The sequence below is a fragment of the Pogona vitticeps genome, chromosome 12, assembly GCF_051106095.1.
Source record: "Pogona vitticeps strain Pit_001003342236 chromosome 12, PviZW2.1, whole genome shotgun sequence".
NCBI lineage: Eukaryota > Metazoa > Chordata > Lepidosauria > Squamata > Agamidae > Pogona > Pogona vitticeps.
Window position 1 is genome coordinate 11805835 of NC_135794.1, and position 23876 is coordinate 11829710.

Consider the following 23876-nt stretch of genomic DNA (forward strand, 5'->3'; position numbering starts at 1 on the left):
AGAAGACCCCATAGCGATTTGCATCCAGACGTGTGCCCAGGTTGCTCTTCAGTGGACAGACTTCTCTCAGCCCATTGAGGTTGTCTTGCTGACATTCAGGAACATGTGTGATTTTCATCCAGGCTATTTTGCCATGGCTCTCTAATGTTTTGATCTGAACTATGAATGACTGGGAATTATGCTTCATTCCTTTAATGTCTGGGGCACACTGCTTCAGCCAGTCAATCTCTAACATGGATATCGGTGCCCATTTGGTCAATGATTTCTTTGTCTCACTGCCAATGGCCTCTGGGGCTGGCATGGAGAGAGGAAGATGAGCAGCATAACTTTCTCCATTCCGTATGCCTGCCGCTCATTGACTCAGGAGCAAGGTGTTCCTAGCTGCATTCCCCTTCATGGGCCCCCCTCCCATATCGTTTCCTTAACAAGAAGAAATAAAGGGTTAGAAAGATCATTTAGAATGGATAAACAGCCAGAAAGGTGAAGACCTTTCTCTTCAGGCAAGCTTTCCCTGAGTGATGGTTTTTTTAAATGGATTTTTGTACCTTACTGCTTTGAATGTGTTTTGGTGTTGCTTAGGTTTTTTAGCATAGTTTTTGTTCGATCCTTTTAAATATTTGTATACTCTCTGTTGTTAGCTTTAAACACTGTCTTTTAATGATGTAAGCCACCTTGGGTCCTTTTTTAAGGAGAAAGATGGGGTAAAAATATTTTAAATAAATAAGTAACAGCAGACCTTGGTGGGATTATTCATTCTAACCTCCTGCCATTTGTTCTGTGTTTCTGACCTCCCTCTGCAACATGAGGCTTCTTTAAGGACCTTTGTCTGTCTACAATTCCCAGACAAGGTTGATCAAGAGTTTTTCTCTCTTAAACCTCGTTGCTTTTCCTGTTGCATACTGGCTATTCTAAAGATGGCAACAAAATTCTTCCATTCAAGCAAATGTTTTATTGGGCCGTATCATGGCGCTGCGGGCTAAACCGCAGAAGCCTGTGCTGCAGGGTCAGAAGACCAGCAGTCGTAAGATCGAATCCACGCGACGGAGTGAGCGTCCGTCGCTTTTCCCAGCTGCTGCCAACCTAGCGGTTCGAAAGCATGCAAATGCAAGTAGATAAATAGGGACCACTTCGGTGGGAAGGTAACAGCGTTCCACGGAAGATTGTCTTCGGACAAAAACTCTGGCTCTATGGCTTGGAAACAGGGATGAGCACCGCCCCCTAGAGTCGAACACGACTGGACAAAAATTGTCAAGGGGAACCTTTACTTTTTTATCATAACAAAACAGAAGTTTGAGTGTGCTCCTTGATTTGTCTCTGAACCTGGATTCCCAGGTTTGGTGATGGTCAGGAGTACATATGCACAGTTAAAACTGGTAATCCAGATATGCCAGTCCCATGAGATGTCTGATCCAGTCACTGTGGCACACAACCTAGTCGCATATTGTTTGGAACACTGTAATGCACTCTACATGGGTCTGCCTTTGGAAACTTGGAACCTTGGAGAGTCCAAAATGTTGCAACCAGACTACTGATTGACACATTACATGGAACATAAACTCCTCTGTTGCAACAACTCAACTGACTGGTTTCTGAGCCCAGTTCAAAGGGTTTGACTTATAGAGCCATCATCAACTTGAGTCCAAACTATTTGAAAGACTGCATCTCACTATAGGAGCTTGTCTGGGCTTTAAGACTATCAGGAAAGCTTTTCTCTTGCTGCCACTAGCATCACAGGTGCATTTGGTGAGGACAAAAGAAAGGTTCTTCTCCGTTGCTCTTCCCATGGGAGGTCAGGCTGGCCCCCTCTTTGATGTCCTTCTGCCAGCAGGCAAAGGCCTTTTTCTTCAGGTAGTTTTTTTTTTTCCTCAGTTAGTGGCTGCCAAAGAGGGTTTATTTTTTAAAAAATAGGGTTGCAATGACTGTTCTTTTTTTAATTGGTGTTTTAAACTGTTATTACATGCCAGTTATTATGATGCTGTTTAATTGTATTTTAACATTATGATAATTTATTGGGGGAGGTTCAGCTTTAAATACTATCTGTTTTGATATTGTAAACCACTCTGAACCCTCTTGGTGGGGAAAGGAATGGTATTAATATTAAAAATGCGATGAAATGAAAAATGAAAACTTCTGTGTGTTCCTGCTTTACTTCTTCTTGTCCTTCTGATCCTATGTCAAACCCATCTACCACTCCTAGAATGCCCAAAGACATTAAACACTGTAAAGCAACGCTGACCACTCCACATTCAACCACAAGCTGGCATGTGTTTCTCCTTGATAAGGTAAAGCTTGTCCAAGATCTCCTTATTTACAAGCATGGCCTCTTTCTTAAGGGGATGCCAGAATGGGAGCCTGCTGAAGCAAGCACATCTGCCTTTCTATTCTAGCTAGCAGACTAAACCCAACCACTTATCAAGCCTCCATCAGATGCAAAGTCAGGCCACACTGTGCTTCTGTGACCCTGCTGACCTTATAATGTGAAGCACTTCTAGGTCAGTTGGGTATCTCCTGAACCACCAGAAGGTCAGCTGTCCACATGACGACATCACACCTAGCATTCATCTAGATCATGTACATGACACAATTTGCCTGTAAGTGATGGTTTGAAATGACAGACAGGTTGAGATGCCGCTGACAAGGCAAACATTTTTGGCTTGGGAAACAGCCCAGCCATGAAACCTGGAGCCCAAGGAAGCTATCAAGTGAAGTGGGAGGGAGTTCCCAACAGATAGCTGAGATCTTGTAGAATGCTGTAGATTGGAGCTGGCCACTGCTAGTCCTCCACCATGTGGTGGTCCACAACTCCCATCAGACCTACTCAGTGAAGCAAACTGGAGCAAATTCACCTTGGGAGGTGGTGAGCTCTTCAGCTCTGGAGGCATTCAAGAGAAAATTGGACAACCCTCTGCCAGATCCGCTTTGATTTAAATTCCTGCCTTGAGCAAGAGGTTGGACTCGATGGCCTTAGAGGCCCCTTCCAACTCAGTTATTCTATGTTTACAAGAAGCACTCTCCAGCCTCCTTTGACAAGAAACCCCTCAGTCTGCATGTGTCTATTAGGGTTTTTGTGTCTTGGCTTAGGGTTTCTGGGCCCTTGCTGAAATTTCGGGGAACTTCTGTAGTTCCTTGATTCTCCAGGTGAGAAAACAAATCTCAAGGAGAAGGGTGCTGAATGTAGAACATTTTGATTTTTGTGTCTGAAGTGGTTTCCAGCCCATCTTTATCCATCTCCAGCTAGCACCCAGGCTCAGTGCAGTGATTATATGCATGCTCCTCTTGTACTACTTGAGCACATCAAAAAGGCAGGAGTGGAGGGGAAGGGCTGGGGGGGGGAGGAAGAAAAGCTGGTGAGTGCATGCACTCACACTCATGTTGCCCTTTGGAACAGGTTAGCGAGTAGAGACCAGTCTCACAAGACATTTTGTGGGGTATGGCTAGAAACGAACCCCCTCCTTCGGCTGGGAAACGCATCCTGCATAAAAAAGCAGATAAATCGCAAAAAGATCGCAGTTCCTTAGAACAGTTGTGCCAAATGATAATAGTTCAGCTGCTCTGAGAATGTTCAAAGAAATAACCAGTGACTGATCTCTGATGGCATTGTGAGTACCTTGAGGAGGAAATGTGAGGATGGGTATATGCTTCTAATTCTCAGCAGGGTTCAGACTACAAGAAGGGTCAACTTCTAGGTAACCACTGTGACTGGCTGCACAATTCCTCACTTAACTCGCTACTCACAGTTAATCTGGCCTGTGTTAGCCCCAAAGCTCTCATGTCTTGCCTGCCACTGTTCTGAAGACTGCCAGGCCATCAAAACACACACGAGCACAAGAATACAGCATGCTGCCATGTTAAGCTTCCTCCAGTTCAGAAGCTACGTATCTGGTAGCCACTCCCATGAGCTTTGCCTTGCTGCAGTTACATCTTCTGTGACAAAATTACCTAGTTTCTTTCCCCTTATTCTCAAGCCACTCTGTCTACATGATAGACAGCCTACATGCAAACCTAGACTATTTATTTTGCGTTTTGCATTTTAGGAACAACAGGAGAAGGGAGCTACTTCAGAGAAGAACAGCAGGGCCCTGAAGCTTACCAGCAACCATAATCTTGGGCAACCATGTATATCAGCATCTTCTACAGGTCTTACGGAGTTCATACCAGTTTTGAGATATTTTGATGGAATAAAAAATGTCACGTATCTCCTCCTTACAGCTCTTGCTTGTTACACTGTTCTTTTCCTTGTGACCAAAGGCCTGGTCCATGCAAGAAGATTTTGGGATCTATTTATTTATATTCAATTATTTATTTAAATAATTATTTTAACTATAGATAAAGTATAATTAGTTGAAGCCTTCTCTTATTCTCATTATTAGTTAGGATGTGACATTCCCCTCCTTCTGGGGATGTGAGAGATAATGTACATTCCGATCCAGTAGTTTGCTGATGATACTATCCTGCAGAGAAACCACTCTGATTCTGCCTTTGGAGGTCCAGCACTGGTATATGTGTTTGGTGAGGAAAATTTGGAATAATGTAAAAGTCATTCTTTGATTATAGTGTCTGTCCATGGTTACACTATCACCCCAGACTGAAAATCACTGTAGTTCATGGAAAGGCAGCATCATATTCCACAAGCTGCTGCTGGAGATGAAAACCAGTTTCACTTGCATAGAGGTCTGGGTGGGAAATGAACTAGTTAACAGCAAATGACTTCCATCTTCTTGCTGTGAAGGCAAAATATTTCACTGTTCATTGTTCAGTTTTGTATTCCACAGAAGAGAGCAATGGATGCTAATATTTATGTCCGGAAAAGCTAGCAGTGAACTAGCCCTCAAACCATACCAATACATACATCAAACATGGGTCTATGTGGCAACATCTTGTAACAAAAACAGGGACTCATTTCATTGTACTGAATGCAAGCAAATTCGAGAGGAGTTCCTGTGATAGTTTGAAGCAGGAAAATGTTTCTTTTTCAAATTCTATTTTACCTTTAACACTGGTTTGAGCAAACTTCAGAAACTGCAAGGGAACTAACTGTGTGGATGTCTACAGGGATGCTTTAAAAAGAGACAAACTTCCAGTAACTGCAAAACAAGAAAGTCAACTTGTTGGTGCCACAAGATCTTGTTTCTGCTCCTACAGGGAGTTCCTGTGAAAACAGAAACAACAAACTCTTTGCTTCCCTTGGAAACTCCCTATGGTCTCCTGTTATCAAACAGGAATCTCAGATATGGGCTAAGACAACGCTAGTTGTGCTATCCTTGAAACCGGCACTGGCACATAAGAGAAACAAGTCCTCTAGTTCAGTGGTCCCAAACCTTGGGCCTCCAGATGTTTTTGAACTACAACTCCCAGAAGCCTTCACCACCATCCTGCTGGCCAGGATTTCTGGGAGTTGAAGCCCAAGTACCTCTGGAGGCCCAAGGTTGGGGATCACTGCTCTAGTTGATGTCAGGCAGAGTGCGTGCAATCCCCAGCAGATTTCCCATCCTTCTCTGAATGGCACTGACCCAGAGACCCTGAATGGGACCTTTGAAATCTCCTAGGGCAGCTGGCCACTTGAAGCAGAGTTGCCCAACATCGTTGGTAAGCCAGCTGTGGACAAGGGCCTAGCTAGCCAAATATATGAATATAAAAACAAGCAACAGTTACATTTAAAATCTGAGTTTGGGACATGACTGTCTAAAACAGCCCATTCCCCCCTAAAGCAATGTGAAATTTGTTCACTGTGATCCAGTTTCCAGTAAGAGCCTTCTTCAGTGGCAGAACCCACCTGCTCTATTTCTTCTGTCTCCATATCTTCCTCCAGCACTGCTTATAGAGAATTCGCAGGGAGGGTCTTATGCTGACATTACCCAGAACTAAAGTCTCGTTAGTGCTGACAAGTGGAAGAGTAGGAAATGGTGAAATGGAAATCATGATGAGGATTAATGGGAAATGAGGGCTACCATGCAGAATTATTGTGAAAGTGATTAGGGCAATATATTTGAACAACTTCAAACACCCAATAAGCAATATGAAAATGCTACTGCTGCTTTGCAGCCGCCGCCACTGATGATGGCACAACTATTTAAATGTGCAGCATGAAAGACGAGAGCATGGAACTCAGTATGTCCAAAGAATTCTAAGGCAGGCAGGCAAAAACACCTATAAAAGATCTGGAAATTGACTTTTCTCTTGGAACATGTGAGTTGCCAGAGAATAAAAACAATGTGCAGGCACACACACCCATGTGCCTGCACAATAGAGATGTGAGACTAGGGAAATAGCCCCACTTTTCTAGGTCTCTACAAGCTCTAGTCCACAACTTCCATAAACACAGAAACAGACATCCACTGGTGCTCCAGGATTCTGTCCCCTTACCTGAGCAGCTGTTTTAATCAGTCAAAGCCATTGAGACCCCTGAAGGCATTCCTAAAGAGATTCTCACCATTTCTTTCCTTGCGTGAGTTAAGACCAGCACTTGCAGCCTGGAAGGCTACTTCCCTTGATCCTGGACAGTGAGACGCCCCCCCCCCCCCAATGTGATGCTATCACGTTCCAAGGAAGAGCAGAGAAACAGAGAAAGCAGAGGAACCTCTGCAGCACAGAACACTGATCCCTGCATTGCTCTTGCCCTGGAAGAGGATAATTTGGGATCCACTGGATCTGTGCTGAGGCCGGTCGACTGTAGGCCCAGCATCGAATGCAAACTGTCTGAGAATCTGCAACAAACTGGGGTCGTTGGAATCCTGAAAGTCTTGGCGGCAGCTGGTTCCCTCCTTAACACCCTTGATGGGTGTTTGTTCCCATGATGGTTTTTTTTTATCAGTTAAGAAATGCCGCAGGCTCCAGAGATCAATGGAAAAGACAAATAACCCAAATGCCTGTTTGAGAAAAATAACTTGGGCTGGGGGGGGGGCGCGCGCGCGTTGGCCGATTGCTGCGGAAGACCAACTTTCTCCGTTTCTCCTCCGGGGGCGCCCTTGCATTTCAACTGGCTGACTAATTAATAAGACTGATCATTACCCCTAATTTTGCACGGCAAAGGAAAAAGAAAAAAAGTTCTCCTGCCCAACTTAACTTTAATTATTTTGCTGGCTGGCACGGGACCTTCCGGGAGGATAGGAACCAAGAGAAAAAGTCTCTCTCCCACCCTTTGTGCCCGCAGTTGCTCCCAAGCCCGGCGGGTCTGGCGGCGGGAGCCCGAGGGAGGACGGAGGGCGAGGCTGCTGCCTCTGCAGAGCTGCCTGGACGAGCCTTTCTGAACCGCGGGGGTAGCAGGAGGCGGGTTTGCCACTAAGATCTGAGGCGTCAAGGACGTGCAAACACGACGCCCGGGCACGCGCATCGACACCCCCAATTCCATGCAGCAGGCCGATCCGTAGAGCCCGGTCCCCCCACGCCGGTCGTCTCCCTCCCGGGAGCTTTATGCCAAGAGCCGCCGCAGATGCAAGAGCGCCCCTTCCCCGGGCCGTGACGAGGGGAGAGATCCCCGCCCCCCGCCCTCTCCAAGTCCTGGGAGCTTCTTCGGAGCCCACCCCCCCCCGCCGCCGCCCCGGGCCTCCCCCCCCTCAAGCCCCGCACCTGCTTCTCGAGGGCGTCCTTGGGCTTGGGCGAGGGCGCGCGGTCGCACAGGCAGCCCTCCAGCAGGTAAAGGCCGGCCGGCCTGGAGCTGGAGTCGCTCTCGAAGTAGAACAGCATGTTCTGGAGCAGGGCGAACCACTTGGAGTGCCATTTTGTGTTGTCCGAGCTCCGCTTGCTCAGGTAGCCGCGCCGGGAGCCGTCCTTCTTGGCCAGCAGCCCCAGGTAGACCGCGTGCCCGTCGTTCAAGCGCAGCCCCTTCTGCATGGTGCCGGCAGGGCGGGCGAGCTCACAGCCCCGGCAGCGGCGGCGGCAGAGGCGGCGGCGGCCAGCGGGGCAGCAGCCGCCGCATCCCGCTCTCCAAAGCCTCGGCCAGAGGCAGGCGTCCGGGCCGGCCCCGGGCCGCCTCTCTCATGCCCCCCCCCTGCCCGCCCGCCGCCGGCGCGCTCAGCCCGGGCAGCGCCTCTTCATCGCCCGGCGGCCGGGCTCGGCTGGGCTCAGGCTCGGCTCGGCACCTCCAGCGCCGCGTCCGCCTCACGTGATCAGCACCGCGGACAGCGGCGCCCGGCTGGCTTTCTTCCCCCCGCGATCAGCACCACGGACAGCGGCCGCTGCCGCAAAGCCCGGGGGGGGGGGAGGGAAGAGAGAGAGAGCGAGAGGCGCCCGCCCGGTCCACGCCGTCCCCCGCCGCCCGCGAGTGAGGCGCGGCGCTGCGTCGATGGCACCGGGCGCTGGTGCGCCAGCCGCCCTCCCTTCCCGATCAGCCGCCGGGCCCCCCCTCGCCGCCGCCGCCGCCGCCTCCTCGTCCTCGTCCTCCTCCGTGCCGCCCGCGAGGGTCAGGGCATCTTCCGCGGGAGGGGGAAGCGTCTCAGGGAAGCGCTGGGGGCCTCCCCGTTGGCAGCAGCAGCTCCTCCGGGCGTCGTGACGAAAGCCGCGCGCCTCCCCGAAAAGGCTCGGCGGGAGGAAGGGCGGGCGGGCAGCGATGCGAGCGTCCCTCCCAGGCCCGCCCTCCGTCCAACACCCCCCCCCCCGGATTCTGGCCGGAAGCGGGAGACCCTCCCGGGGCCTTCACGTCGGGGGCCCCCGCGGGTGCCCGGCTCGGGAGCCGCCGTCCCCGCCAGGACCATCTCGGCCGCGCCTCCGAAGAGCCCCGAAGGCGGTGGTGGCGGCGGCGGCTTTTATTTTTCGCGTCCGGCGAGCGCTTGCAGGCTCGATCGAACCTGGTCACGAAGGAGCGAAGCTTCGCCAGACCCGAGGACGGGAGCGAGCCCTGCCTTTTGGCCCAGGAAACGGGCCCCCGCTCGGTGGCAACTCCAGAACTGCTCCTGGGACGTCCTGGACTGCTCGCGTGGGCAGAACCTACTATAGTAAAACCCTACCGATACAGACACCGCCCTGCCATCTCGGCTCCTTCCCTTCCCTTCTCTTTTCCCTGGTCTGGTATTTATGAAGACTCGGGTGCATCCTGCCTTACAGCTAACCCCAGCCTTTGAGCAGTGGCCACGGGCACGACGATTTTTCAAGTTCTATTGTTATAATTTCTAGAAATCTTTTAGCAAGCAAACTGAAATCCCTTCTCCCCTGCCTTTTTGGGGGCGGGGGTGGGGGTGGTGAAATTCTTCTCCTTTCTGGAACCGGCATTCCAAGCCTCTGCCTCCAGGAAACATCACTCCCCCCACTCTGTGCTACCAATTTCCCTTGAAGGGCGCACTTCTAAGGCCACCACAACCCTGCAGAGAAGAAGAAAGAGAAGCATAAAACATGGTAAAAAGAAAGGATAACTACTGTACTCAAAAACAAATGTTTGCCTGATTAATTCTGCTCAGTCCATGAAGAGAACCTTCTGGGGCAAAAGCAACCCAGAGATGGGGAGGCTAATCTTGTGGTAGCATCTTACTAGGATCAGTGTAGTTGTAGTGGTTAAGTGGTGGAGTTCATGAGACTTGGGAGGTCCAGTTCATATGAGGAAGGAGGAGGAGAGGAGAGGCATGAACTAAATGGGGGGGGGGGGAGGAGGTAAGCTACAACAATGATAGATGGATAGAGCCAGCCTGCCTGCCTGCCTTTTGTGGATTAGAATCCAGCTCATCAGATACATGGCTCCAGTTCTATGAACACTTACACCACTTGGAGATGCCCTAAGACTTTGTTCCTTTTGCACATGTAAATACATTTTTGTTAACACCTCTATCTGAAGCAGACAGCTATGTAAGTCGAACCCTCATAACCTCCATTCTGAACTCCCTGAAGATGAACTACTGGATAGCTCAATGATTTGGGTATCTGGATGCGGAGTCAGAGGTTGGGTGTTCAGTCCCCCGCTGTGCTTCCTTGACAGGGACTGGACCCAATAATCCTGTCACCTCCAGCTCTGTAGTTCTAAGTTTATTTTTATTTTCAATGGCCAAAATCCTGTGGTTTCGTGTAATAAATTCCACTAGAATAGGCCCATTGAATCATTGGGAATTTAGCGATTCAGCTCTTCCATAAGTTCCACTGATTTGAATGGGCCTCACTACAACTTCCTATGCTAAACCAAGTTGCAACTAGAGTAGATATATTTGAATCAATGGAATTTATGGATGAGTTGACTCTAGAGATGGAGGCATCTCCCCCACAGGTGGAGATAACGAGGTTCCGGCCCTCTTGGGCCAGACCGTCCACTCACTGTCCCGCTGTTGCCGCGGACTCTGCGCTCCCTTCCTGTTGCTCCGGAGCTCATGGTGGATTAGCCACTCTTTGACTTGGCAGAGAGGCTCATCATCCCACCTCCTGCCAGGAGTGGGTAATCTACTGCAAGCTCCGGTGCAATAGGAAGGGAGCATGGAGCCTGCATCAGCAGAGGAATGGTGAGTGGTCATTCTGGCCCCAGGTGGCCGGACCCTCGTTATCTGCACCTGTGGGGGGGGGATAGTCGTATATGAATACCCCCATCTCTAGATGTGACTCATCAAATCCCCAGTAATTCATTGGGCCTACTCTAGTGCAACTTACTATGCTCAGCAACAATATTTTGGCCAATGGGTTTCCGTTAAGTGAAACAAATACGGATGCTCAACTATGTCCAATTCTCAGTGCTTCTGCAGAATGGTAATGCTGGGCAATACAGGAAGTGTGTGTGGGGGGGAAGTGTCTCCCAGAAGAAGCATCATTACCAAATTAGATGGGAAGTTGACATTAGCTGATTCTGCACACAGAATTGCTGCACTTACTACACTTACCGCATGGGAATCGGCACAGCCATTTTGTAGATTATGAAGAAATCATTGTAAAGCTAGGTGTCATTCACAACAGAAGGTTTCTCTTTATGTCTTCTGACAGAATGCCCCATGGACATGCCATGACAATAGGCACAATGAACGGGACAAATGCATGCAGAGCAGAGCACGGAAGGGAGACCCGGCTGAGCCCTGTTTGAAAATGTCTTGGATACAGAATCAGCTGAAGAAGAATTACCTGTAGTCTTCTCACTTCCTTCCGCTGACCCAGATCCAAACTTCTTTAAATAGTCATGAACAATGTCAGTAAAATGATGTCAATTAGCTTTGTTTTGACTGAAAAATGTGGGTAATACTCCAACGACTTTAATTAGGTCATGAATCACCATGGTAACATCTAGGAATTGTCTGGAAAATAGGAAAGTGGCTGCTTGTATTCCATGGATTTTAACTTCAGGACTGGGCGGGCAATGATGCCGTCAGTGCCTTCTCACCCCCAGAAGCTTCATCAAAGGCTTGAATGGGAGGAAAGGGCTGAACATGTGTAAATCCATCAAATCAATACACCTGAGTGCAAGAGGGGAACAGCATGAGTACAATAGGTCCCAGCACATCTGAGTTCCTGAAATTCTACACCTAGAGTATGAAATAACAACCCCCAAACAAGTTAATTCTTATCTCTCAGTTTCCTCCCCATTGCTAGTCTGGTATTAGCCATTAAGATCTAGTCTATATAGAATGAATTTTCTAGCATTTCTAGAAGCTATTCCAGTCATGAGCTCTGTGAGATTCCAAGAGAATCATAATTAAATAAGCTTGAGAAAACCCACAACTTTCGATGTGCTTGTCAGGTGGGCAGCAGTGATGATCAGCCAGCACTCAATACTGGCTGCCCGCCTGACAAGCACCTCGTCAGGTTCAGCATTCAGTAGGAAATTCTGAGTCTATCTTCTTGTTGAGCTTAGTAGTGGATGCTGAATGTTGATTATCTGGAGTTAAGAATGGAGGCATGAGCTTCAGATTCAGGGCAGTTCAATTATTCCCATGGTTTCCTCATTCTCCCTAAAGGCAAAGCTTAATTAATGGGAATAGATTAATTCCTGCTTTCTATAAAGTCACATACACATAGTTAGTGATGCATTGATGGAGAAAGGAAATTGGCAGAAATATTCTCATAGGCTTTTGTGGCTTGCAAAAAATATTAGCTGCATATATTGGGGAGTTAGAAATCGATGAATATATTTGTGTTATTGAAAGCATCTCCTACTTAATTTGATATTATAATGGGAAGAATATGGCCTGACAGATAATAGAGCAATTCCTATTTCTGCAGGTGAGACTGGGGCGCTTAATGAAAAATTCCTGTATCATACAGAGTGATTCTTCACTGCTTCTTTCTTTCACTGTCAAAAATGCAAGAAGTCAGCAACTGTGCTACCACCTTTCTTGACATTCTGAGTGTGTGACGAAGGACCCACTAGCACAAAAGGCTTTTGAAAAGGATTCAATGATTCCCAGGGAAGAACAGGTTGGGACAAATCCAATCTCCTTCCCTTCTACAGCAATGGCCAAAGACGTCTCCAGATACATTCACAGGCCCCTGGAGGGACCAAGATCCTCACTGCTACATTTTTGAGGTTTGATTACATTTCTTTACAAGCTGGGAGAGAGAGAGCAGCCTCAACAGCTGCAGATGGCGGTCCCTTTCCAACTCACAGCAGGCTGCACTCCTCTGCACCTCTCTGCATCAGCAAACCAGAAAACTTGTCATATTCAAGGATTTTTAATTTTGATTATTTAAAAATTAAATAACCAACCCTCTTAGGCGATCCCTTTATATCAGTGGGATATGGTCATCTCTGGCTTCGAACTTTACAAGGACAAAACAGTGGTTATTGGCCTGTGTTCCCTTCTGTCTAGAAAACCTAAAAGGTGTTGACTACACAGGGTGATTGGGGTAGCAATAAAAAGCAGCTGGGGTGGGTAGGGGTAAGCTGTTGGCCTCATTGAAGAACTGGGTTGGAATAATGGTGGGCATGTTTACTTTCTTCCTGGCTGGTTAACTCAGTGTCCTGGTTATGATAAACAGGTATGATTTCTAGGTACCCTAACTGCCATTGTTAAATTCCTTCAAATGGGATCTGGGAAGGGCAAACATTACTGGAGTTCACTTTCTACTAGAAGAAAGGGAGGGGCACTTTGTTTGCCATCATCTCTCCGCAGTTGGAGCCCAAGTGAGCAATACAGTGATGCTGGCATATATTACCACCTTGTCATCCCAACCACTGAAACTCCCAGAAAATAGCTTAGCAGTTCAAAGGGCTGTTGGAATAATTTTGCACAGCTCAGTAGCAAGTCCTCTGCGATCCATTTCAGACTTCCCCGCAGTTGGCTGATATTTCTAGCACACAGCATTTCCAGCCCACAGCAGCAGGGAGTAGGGGGCAGTATGTAAATTATAGTAGAAAAAGGTGGCAGTGGTGGTGAAATCTTAAAGAAACTCCCAAATCCCATGCCTTCATTTGCTCCAATTTTAGCCAAAGCATCACCTCCTCTTTCTTTTGAAAGATTGCTAAAGGAGTGGGGCCCATCTCCCCCTTCCCAGGCTGAGAACTGTTTGCATTTCCCACATCATCAGCAGTGAGCGATGAGCATAGGAGAAACATCTACAGTTTTTGAAGAGTCCTGATCAGCAGTATGGGTTGCCTGCTCGGGGTGCCTGAAAGGTGCGTGTAGTTAAACAGCTCTGCAACCCTAAGCAAGCAAAAGAGAGGGCAGTCATTGCAATCCTGAAGGGATTCATGAGTGTAGAAGTGAGATTCTGAAGCCCTTAAAATTCCTCCTCCATTTGTCTACAAATTGAATTGTGTGCAGAATTTTCGTCCTGGGAAGTGTAACAGTGAATTGGCCTCCTTATGTCATTGATTGTTTCAGGTTCATTTAGATTCCAGATGAACAGAGATGCTAGATTAAGAGTTCACAAATTGGAAGGTTTATTTAATACATTAGCAGTAAACAGCAAATAGGACGAGTGCCATTGAAAGCAAATTATACAGTGTGTCTCCCATGTGAGTCTCGTGTTCTCTTCTCTGGGTTTGCCAAGTGGTGGTCAGTTCTCCCAATAGCTGTTGTTGTTATTTAGTCATTAAGTCATGTCCGACTCTTCGTGACCCCATGGACCAGAGCACGCCAGGCCCTCCTATCTTCCACTGCCTCCCGGAGTTGGGTCAAATTCATGTTGGTAGCTTCGGTGACCCTGTCCAGCCATCTCGTCCTCTGTCCTCCCCTTCTCCTCTTTCCTTCACACTTTCCCAACATCAGGGTCTTTTCCAGGGAGTCTTCTCTTCTCATAAGATGGCCAAAGTATTGGAGCCTCAGCTTTAGGATCTATCTTTCCAGTGAGCACTCAGGGTTGATTTCCTTCAGAATAGATAGGTTTGTTCTCCTTGCAGTCCAGGGGACTCTCAAGAGTCTCCTCCAGCACTACCCAATTCCTAGCAGGGATCAAAAATACAAGTCCTCTCTATGATCAGGAGGTAAGGTCAGCACCTGAAGTTGTGCTTGCCCATTGATTTTCAGACAAGGCCTCTTGGCTACACTTTGGTGTTGCGGTGATTATTTCTCCCTGAGCTTTTCTGTTTCCCTGGCTCTGAATTTTGGCTTCAGTCCACCTGGTTCTTCCATACAGTGACAGCCCAATCAAGGAGAGTGTTTAAAAAGTCCAGAAAAACCACTTGCTTTTATTTCACAAGTGACTTGCCTTGAGTGAAGTGTCAAAGGAGGTCTAAGCCATCCCTGTATCTTGCTGTATACAAAGCCAACATTTTAAAGATTAGCATTCATTAGCGTGATTTTCAAGGTAAGAAAACAAAAAAGGATTGTGATATATTTCTATTGTGCTCAGTTCTTTATTTCCCAAAATGTTGCACAGTGACTCCAAGATGATGTGTGGAATGTTCTTGACCAGTTTGAACCATAACTTGGTAATTCTGCTCCTGGTGAGTTGTCTAATCTTCCAACCAGAACTTCAGCTGTCTTACTACCAGAGACTATGAGGCACTTTTCATCTTCAGATCCCTTCAACATAGTGGTCATTAATACCTTAGAGATTTAGTTATGTTCTTACATCTTAGGGAATCTTTCCAGTTCCATCGCTGCGGGATACTGCATGCTTCCAGCCATCTGTTTGATCTTTTCTACTCTAAGATGAATGGAATACTGTATAGATTTCAAAGAATATTTGAAACACTGCCGCCTGAAGAAGAATTCTGCATTATCCCTTCCACTACTGTAAACATTTGTTTGTCCAGTTAGAGGTACTGCTACTTTTACACGTGTCTTCTTACGAAATGACACAAAGTTTATTTTCCCAGTTGTCTTCTTCCTGACAGGAGGAGAAAATTCTTATCTGTTCAGAACAACTGCGCTTTGAGAGCTGATGTGGTGTAGTAGACAGAGTGACCAGGTCTTAGACAAACTGGGTTCAAATCCTTCGTCAGCCATGAAAACTCTGTGGAGGGATGGTACTGATAGAGGTAAAGGTAAAGGTTCCCCTTGACAATTTTTGTCCAGTTGTGTTCGACCCTAGGGGGCGGTGCTCATCCCCGTTTCCAAGCCATAGAGCCAGCGTTTTTGTCCGAAGACAATTTTCCATGGTCACATGGCCAGTGTGACTTAGACACGGAACGCTGTTACCTTCCCACCGAGGTTGCATGCTTTCGAACCGCTAGGTTGGCGGGAGCTGGGACAAGCAACGGGAGCTCACTCCGACGCGTGGATTCGATCTTACAACTGCTGGTCTTCTGACCCTGCAGCACAGGCTTCTGCGGTTTAGCCCGCAGCGCCACCACATCCCTACGAAGCATCACCACGTCCCTAAGGTACTGATAGAGGCACTCCTTAAATACCTTGTATATCTTTAAAACCCTACAAGGGTTGCTATAAGTCAGCTCCAACCTGACAACAACCTAGATCTCCCTTTAGCCAATCAGCCCAAGCTGATTATGCTGAAGCTGTCCCCATCTCTCAATTCTGGGGATTCGGGGTACATTTAGTCCAAGAGAATGGCACCTAGGTCCTCATTGGCCTCTTCTTCATCTCTAACACCGTCACTGAACTGATGCTTTTTCCTTTCTTGCTACAGCACAAGCCGTGGTCGGCTGTCTCCATTTGGAACAGCTTGCCTGTTACAAACCTGCCTGCATTTGCCCTAAATAGCAAACCCCTCCTCCTCCTCCTCCTCCTGCTGCTGCTGCTGCTGTATGCATTTTTGCAGAAGAAAATCCAGAAAAGGGGAGGGTGAGAGGACCAGAGGGAAAAAGAGTAGCAGCTCAGGCAGAGTTTGCAGTCTTCCAGAAAATTGCCACCCAGGGAAATTCCCTATGTTTCCTATACTACTCTTTCCAGGCATGGATTATGCTGCTGGTGGCAACACGGAGCTTTATCAGCCTCACCACAAAGTTTACCAGATGAGAGTCCCATGATGCTTTAAAAGTAGAGGAGGGTAACTATTGCGTTTTTTTTTTTCACATAGTTGAACCCAGGCACATCATAGTAAATAAATAGAGAATTGCCATCAAAGCTAGGCAGGGGATTTTGGGAGCTGCTGTCCAAAACAGTAAGGATTCCACGTCTGGTTTCCAAATGCTGAGCCAGGCAGTTGATGGACAGCTAGGTTTCCATTTTGTGGCCCCTCTTTAATTTGTTGGCTTGATTACAGCTTTCCATCTTTGAACCACTAGGTGGCAGGCTTGAAAGGAAGGACACTGCTTTTCAGCATTGGACGGCCCCATGTGTGGCCGGTTGTGGTAGCAGAGGGCAAAGCCTGGATCTTATCTCCAACTAGTGGTTTTCAGCAGGGATAAAAAAGAAACTCAGAAGATCAGAAGACAGTGAGAAAATCGTGCAAAGAGGAGGCACCCATTAAATTATAGAGGGCAGATGAGATACAATCAATACGAATGAACTATTGGAATTAATCTATCAATCTATCCATGTATTTATCTATCCATATACCTATCCACCCCTATAGTGAACAAGTACTCTTCGAGCAGTGGACAAACGGACAGGATATCTAGAATGAACCAGGAAATGCTGCTTGAGGAAAGCAGACCATTCAGTGGCCTCAGAAAATAAACGAAGTTGAGTTAATTAATTAATTAATAATTACAATGATACATGAGAGGAAAGAGGGCTATGACAATGTATCTTAGACAATGTATCTTATACAATGTATCTTAGACATATCCCCCCCCCATCCTGAACATCCTGGAAGGCTTGTGTTCAAGCATAACGAAAAAGTAGTATCTCAGGTGAATGTTACTGGAGAGATGGGCTATGAAGAAGGTTTTCCTGAGTTAGACTTTCAGGCACTAAAAGGATTCCTCATGATTTTATAACTGTTGATTAAGTTATTGATTTTTAGCTACAGTGGACCCTCGACTTACAGACGGCACCACTTACAGTCTTTTCGAGTTACAGACTTCTCTGGCCACAAAATTTAGGTTCAACTTGCAGCCGGAGAATCGACCTACAGACCGGGAAAAAACCCAAAATGGAACAAAAACGGCTGGTTATGGATTAATTGGTTTTCGATGCATTGTAGGCCAATGGAGACTCGACCTACAGACTTTTCGACCTGCAGCCACCATTCCAATAAGGATTAATTCTGTAAGTCGAGGGTCCACTGTACAGGATATAAGGAGTGGGAAACTTTTCCTTGAATTTTATTACGAGTTGGTGAGGGGAACACTGGTTGCCCCAGCAGGCCACCTGTCTTGGACCTGCGCCCCTCCTAGAGACCTCCCGGAGACCCTGGTGTCTGGGGCAGGGAAGGTGGGAGCATGGCCCTAAGTGGGAATCCAAAGGTGGATGAGCCACATCTGGATGGGCCTGGAGCTGGGGTGGGATGGCAGGAGAGAGGTTTAAAGGAAGAGGTGGACATGGGGAGAAGTGGGCTGAGGCCTTAGAGAAGCCCCCTCCCATGTTCTGCACCCTCAGTGAGGACCAGCTGCTTCTTCTTAAAGACCTGTAGATGGGTGAACGGGTCCATTTTGTCTTGAGTAAAGGACATGAGGGAAGAGCAGAAGTTGTCACCCCATTTGGACCTCCACAATGAAAGCGCAGATGGCTGTTCAAGCTCCACCCACCAGGCACACCCTGACTTATAAGCAGTGCTGGCAGAGGAAAAGACACAGCCACTAGTTATGGCAGGTCCTCTGGGAGCAACACAAACTACCGGGGCTTGGGAATCTGCATCAGACCAACATTACCGGCTCTTCCCAAAGGGCATTAGCTGGCTCAGGTCAGTGTGACCCTGGCCCCAGACTATAGACCCTGGTGGCCCAATTAGGAGAAATGAGGCCGAACTGAGGACAGAGAGCAGTGGGGAGCTAGCGAAGGTCATTGAGCCACCCTGTAAACTATTGAGGTGGAAGGTACTGTACAAGGTGTGCAACTGAACATTGTAGCCCTCATTCTTTCCTAATAAAGACAAGTTCCAGCAGCAATGGGAGTGGGGAGTTCATGAAGCCAAGGGTTGAGGAAGCTCACCCTGGGTGTGTGTGTGTGTGTGGCAGCAGTCACACTGAGGAATGCTAGGTTAGAAAGCTTGATTGCTCATCAGAAGAAAACTTCAGTTATTCTCAGGAAAATCTTGTTCCCTGAGCTTTGATCCTAAAGGCCGGCCAGCACACAGAGGAGGTGTGTGCGTGCATTTGTGTTTATGGGTTGAGGGCAGACTTCAATCCTCAGCTCAAGCAGAGCGATTCTTCTGGCTAGCCCTCACCTTGAGGTCTCTTGAGGAGGAGGACTTGTCACCACAGCTGAACACCATTGCTGCCTTCCCCTCCCAGAGTGATCCTGAGGCTGAAGGGAGGCAAGTGGCAGGTGGCGTTTTTCTTTCTGCTTCGGGCAGTGGGAAAGCTTGTGTGGATGCTAGTTAAGGGTAAGGGATAGGATTACAGATATGGATCTTTATTTCCTTATAAACCCTTATTTATAACCCATTGGGAACTCCTCTCTGAACATGGCCAAGCTACTGACACCCAGAATATGCCACTTCTGTTTCTCACCATCATGGTTCATTAAAAACAAAAGCTTTTTTAAGCTATAGCAAGTGATCAAAACTTTGGGACATTAGTTACAGCTCAAGTGACAAATGTCATAAATGCCTGCCTTGTAAGTCTGTTTTTGCATGATTTTTTAAAAAAGAGAATGTGATTCTCTAGAACTAAAGTGTTTTGCTTGCCCATATGAGCTTTCAATATCCCCCCATTCTCCTACACATTGAATGTCCATTTTACAGTGGACCCTCTACTTTCAGAATTAATCCGTATTGGAATGGTGGCTGCAGGTCGAAAAGTCTGTAGGTCGAATCTCCATTGACCTACAATGCATTAAAAACCGATTAATCCCATAACCGGCCGTTTTTGTTCCATTTTGGTTTTTTTCTGGTCTATAGGTCAATTCTCCAGCTGCAAGTCAAACCTAAATTTTGCGGCCAGAGAAGTCTGTAACTCGAAAAGACTGTAAGTCGAGCCGTCTGTAAGTCAAGGGTCCACTTGTATAATAAAAAATGGAAAGTCATATCAAGCACAGACATAGCCTGTTTGCTCATAAATACTCTTCATTCTCTTCCAAGGGCCTTATTCCCAAATAGCTGTATAAGTAAAATCAGATACTGTTGCTCTTACACATCTGTTTGGAATCCAGGTAATTCAGGAGGCATGTCAGATGCTAAGGGAAAGAAATGGCATAACAGATGTGGGCACCACAGTTCTGTATCCTGGGAAACTGTTTCAGCCCAAATATAGGCTTCTACAATTCTCCCACTGGCGTACTGGCTAGAAAACTGGATCCTATTTGGGCAGAACTGCCACTGACCACCGGCATCTGCTTTTTAAAGTGCAAGTAAGGACATCAGAAGACAGACATGAGTTTCAACAACAGTACACCTATGTACTGTACATGGTAGTAAAAAGGGAGTGTTAAGCTACCTGAGCCAAGCCAGCTCATGTAAGGATGCTGAAAGATACAGAGACTTACACTTTCCAGCTGTCTTACCTGTGGAACACCCATTTACTAGGGACCAACTGAAATCAGCCTTTGAACATTGCAAATTCACTAGGATAATTTTGCAATGTCTGTTGACAAAGATAAACATTAAGACTGCATTAAACTGCCAATTACAGTTTTTTTTCCTGTTGAATCAAAATATTAGGTGTTAACCAATTAATGTGAAGTGCTGGAATCAAGGTTGGAGAATATCAGCTAAAGAAAAAGAATAATGAAACCAAAGGTCTGTTGAATTGAAAAGTTCAAGTCCTGCTAATGAAGGAATCCACAAAAGTATCCCTGACCTATGAACATCCAACTGACAAGAATCTTCAGTGCAGAGAGTCTACCACCTCCTAAGGCAGCCTATTCCACTGTCACTACCCAAAAGTTCTTGCTAAGGTTTACTCAAAATTTCTTTCTTGAAACTTGAATCCATTGTTTGAGGTCTTACCCTCTGGAGCAACAGAAAATGAGCTTGCTCTATCTTCTTCTACCTGACAATGCTCCATATATTTAAGGATGGTTATTCAATAAACTCTCCATCTCCTCCCCTCCAAGCTGGACCGAAAGCAACAGAATGAAATTCAACAGGGGTAGGTGCATAGTCGGCACCTCGGAAAAAGAAACCAAACACACAGTCACAAGATGGGGGATACCTGGCTCAGTAAAACTATGAGCAAGAAGGATCTTGGAATTGTTGTATATCACAAGAAGAATATGAGCCGACAGTTTGATGTGACTACAAAAAAGGCAAATGTTATTTTATGCTGCATTAATAGAAGTATAGTTTCCAAATCCCGCAAGGTGCTAGTCCCTCTCTATCCAGCACCGGTTAGGCTTCACCTTGAGTATTGTGTCCACTTCTGGACACCACACTTGAAGAGGGAGGGCGACAAGGATGATCAGGGGGCTGGAAACCAAGCCTTATGAGAAAAGGCTGAAGGAACTGGCCATGTTAATCCTTGAGAAGAGAAGGCTGAGGGGTGATATGATAGCATTTTTCAAATACAGTGGTGGCTCGCATAGCGAGCGCCCCGTTTAAGGACAAATCCACATAGCGATGCAGATTTAGCGATCGCAAAAGCGATCGCATTGCAACATTCTGAATTGGCGAAAATTGCATTGCGATAATCGGTAAACGTTTCGCTTACTGATCTTCGCATTGCGATGTTTCCCCAACAGCTGATCAGCGGTTCCAAAATGGCCGCTGGATGAAGAAAATGGCTGCCTGCAGTGTTTTCGTGCCCTGCCCTCGCTTACCGAGGCGGCAAAAATGGTGGCCGTATGGGGAATCTTTGCATATCGGTGAGTTTTTCCCCCATAGGAATGCATTAAACTATGGGGTTTTCCCCCCCGCATAGCGACATTTCCGGATAGCGATGATTTATCTGGAACGGATTATCGTCGCTATGCGGGGCACCACTGTATTTGAAAGGGTGTCCTACAGAGGAGGGGCAAGATCTGTTCTCGATCATCCCAGAGTGTAGGACACGCAACAATGGGCTCTAGTTAAAGGAAGCCAGATTTCAGTTGAATATCAGGAAAAACTTCCTAACTGTTAGAGCAGTACAACAGTGGAACCAGTGACCTCGGGAGTAGGTGAGTGCTCCAACACTGGAGGCATTCAAGAAAACGTAGGTAATCACCTGTCAGATATGCTTTGATTGTATTCCTGCCTTGAGCAGGGGGTTGGACTTGATGGCCTTGTAGACCCCTTCCAACTTCATTTTTCTATGATTCTAAAGATATCTAGTTCTCTCAATTGTTCCTCATACAGCCGGATTTCCCAACACTTGGCGATCTTTGTTGTTCTCCTCTGGACTGGACACAGTCTGGCTTGTAAATATTCTTCCTGGGTTATGGTTTAAGAATAGAAAGAGTTCTTCAGATGACTTGGGCTCACCAAACCTGCTGATCTGTGTTTATAGTCTGCAGTTTCATCCTTAAATGTGCCTCTGTTTTTTCCTGACTAAAGCTAGAACATCTACCGTATTTTTCCGTGTATAAGATGACTTATCTAAAATCTCAAATATTGAGGGTCGTCTTATACACAGAAGTAAGGGTGGAAGGGATCAAAGCGCTGCAGGAACACAGCCCTTTGATCCTGCAGCCCTTTCACGGCTGGGGCTTAGGAAGTGGAGGGGTAAAGCAGTGATGAAAGGGCTGGATGGCAATCCTGCAGCCCTTTCATGGCTGCTTTAACCCTCCACTTCCATAGCCCTTAGATCCTGCTTTCACAAAGCTTAGGAAGTGGAGGGGGAAAGCAGCGATCAAATTTTCTTATTTGGGGTTGGAAAAGTGGGGGGTCGTCTTATACATTGCATCATCTTATACACAGAAAAATGCGGTAGTTGTTTTATCTTACCTGGGACTTTTGCTATCTTTAGCCATTTCATTCACACTAATATAACAGATATATGGAGAACAAGGCCTGTAGCCAGTCAACTGGTGTTTTTTTCAGGATAGAACTGGGCCCTAAATTTTCATAATATTGTACATTTTCAGACACAATTTGCTAAACTCTGTCTCATGAAAGACTTCCATCCGATTTTAATCAGCAAATCAACAATCTCTCTGTATTAGGAGTGAGTAATCTTGGGGAGCCAGGTTTTTGCTCCCAGCTGAAAACTGGGCCTGGAAATGGCTGTTTTTGCCCACTCCCTTTTTTAAAAAAAGGAAAAGCAGGAAATGTCTGGCCGTGCACTTCCGCTTCCATTTTTAAAAAATTCTTGGGCCTCAATACAAAAATTGCCACTCCTAGGTATCAGCAGGAGTGGAAAGAATTGAATTGAATACTTTATTAAGGTCAAAGACCTGTAAAACCAAATCAATATAAAATAGATACATATACTGTAATTATAGTTTCATAAAATCAGTCAGGGTAATAAAAGTCTATTAAAATGTGATAAAACAACCCCTTCTTTCCAGTTAATAACATCATAAATCCTTAATATAAGTAAAACCTCAGTGAGTGTTATATTAAAAACATTATATTATCCATCTAAAATCGCCTACCCAAACATTCGATTATGAATAACCATTGCTGCAGCACAGAATTTGGCCACTTGTCTCATAATATAAAGGTTACTGTCAGAGAGTAGCAACTGGACATAATCCTCCCGTGATCTCCCGGGAGATTTACAGATAATAGGTGATAAAAGCTCCATACCAAGATCCCGATAGCAAGTACTGCACAGAAAAGGAGAACATGGCCAACTGATTCAACTTTATCACTGTTACAAGGGCAGAGACAATCTGATGTAGAGGAGTGGAAAGAAGTAATTTTTTACAGCAAAATTTTAGATGTTTTGTTCAAATTTAGCTGCTCTGCCACAAAAGTGCCTCTGGAGATCTCATGTTGTTCATCACATGAATTCCAGTCAACATCAAACTGACATCCAGCATGAACTGAGAAATAACTCCTGGAAATGGGAGGGTAGCATCCAGTGTAAAGCCAAACATTACGGCCGAAGCTGAACCCAAAAGGAAATGCATGCCGCCTTGGGTCCTTTTGAAGTAGAAAGGCAGGATGAAAATATTTTAAATAAATAATAATTAACAAATAAATGCTATACCTTCTCTTTTACATCATGCAAATATAAGAATCAAGCACCACTCTGATTCCTAAAGAAAAAAGGCCTCTGCTTAACCAGGGCTAAACAAAATATTATTTTCCTAAGTACAAATAAATTCAACCAGACTAGTAAAGAATATGAAAAGGGATAGGACTTCACTGCCAATATGCCGTTTGCAGATGCTGACACTATCAAAGCTTGTATTTTTGTTTCAGCTGTTCCACACCACGAGTGCTCTGCTACACAGGTAATGAGGTGGCTAATGGGACATCAGCATGCCTTTGTTTTGATGTGTGATCTAAATTTCCTTATTTTTGGAGTACAGTCTCCTGTAACATTTTATTTTATATATTCTCTCTCTCTCTCTCTCTCTCTCTCTCTCTCTCTCTCTCTCTCTCTCTCTCTCTCTCTCTCTCTCTCTCTCTCTCTCTCTGGAGAATTTCCCTGCTTTTTAATCTGTAAG

The 23876-nt window shown here is 46.3% G+C and overlaps 1 protein-coding gene across 2 annotated transcripts in view; it reads right to left on the reverse strand.

Annotated features, from left to right (window-relative positions):
• The window catches only part of RASGRF1 (Ras protein specific guanine nucleotide releasing factor 1), a 194477-nt gene that overhangs the window by 102920 nt on the left and 67681 nt on the right, over positions 1–23876 (reverse strand). The window contains exon 1 of one of the 2 annotated variants that reach the window (XM_072982189.2): positions 7567–7929. The exons of the other annotated variant lie outside the window; for it this stretch is intronic. Coding sequence (XP_072838290.2) covers positions 7567–7830 — 264 coding nt within the window. The 5' untranslated portion in view covers positions 7831–7929. Of the gene's footprint in view, positions 1–7566; positions 7930–23876 lie in introns of those variants that run through there. 2 annotated transcript variants of the gene reach the window in all.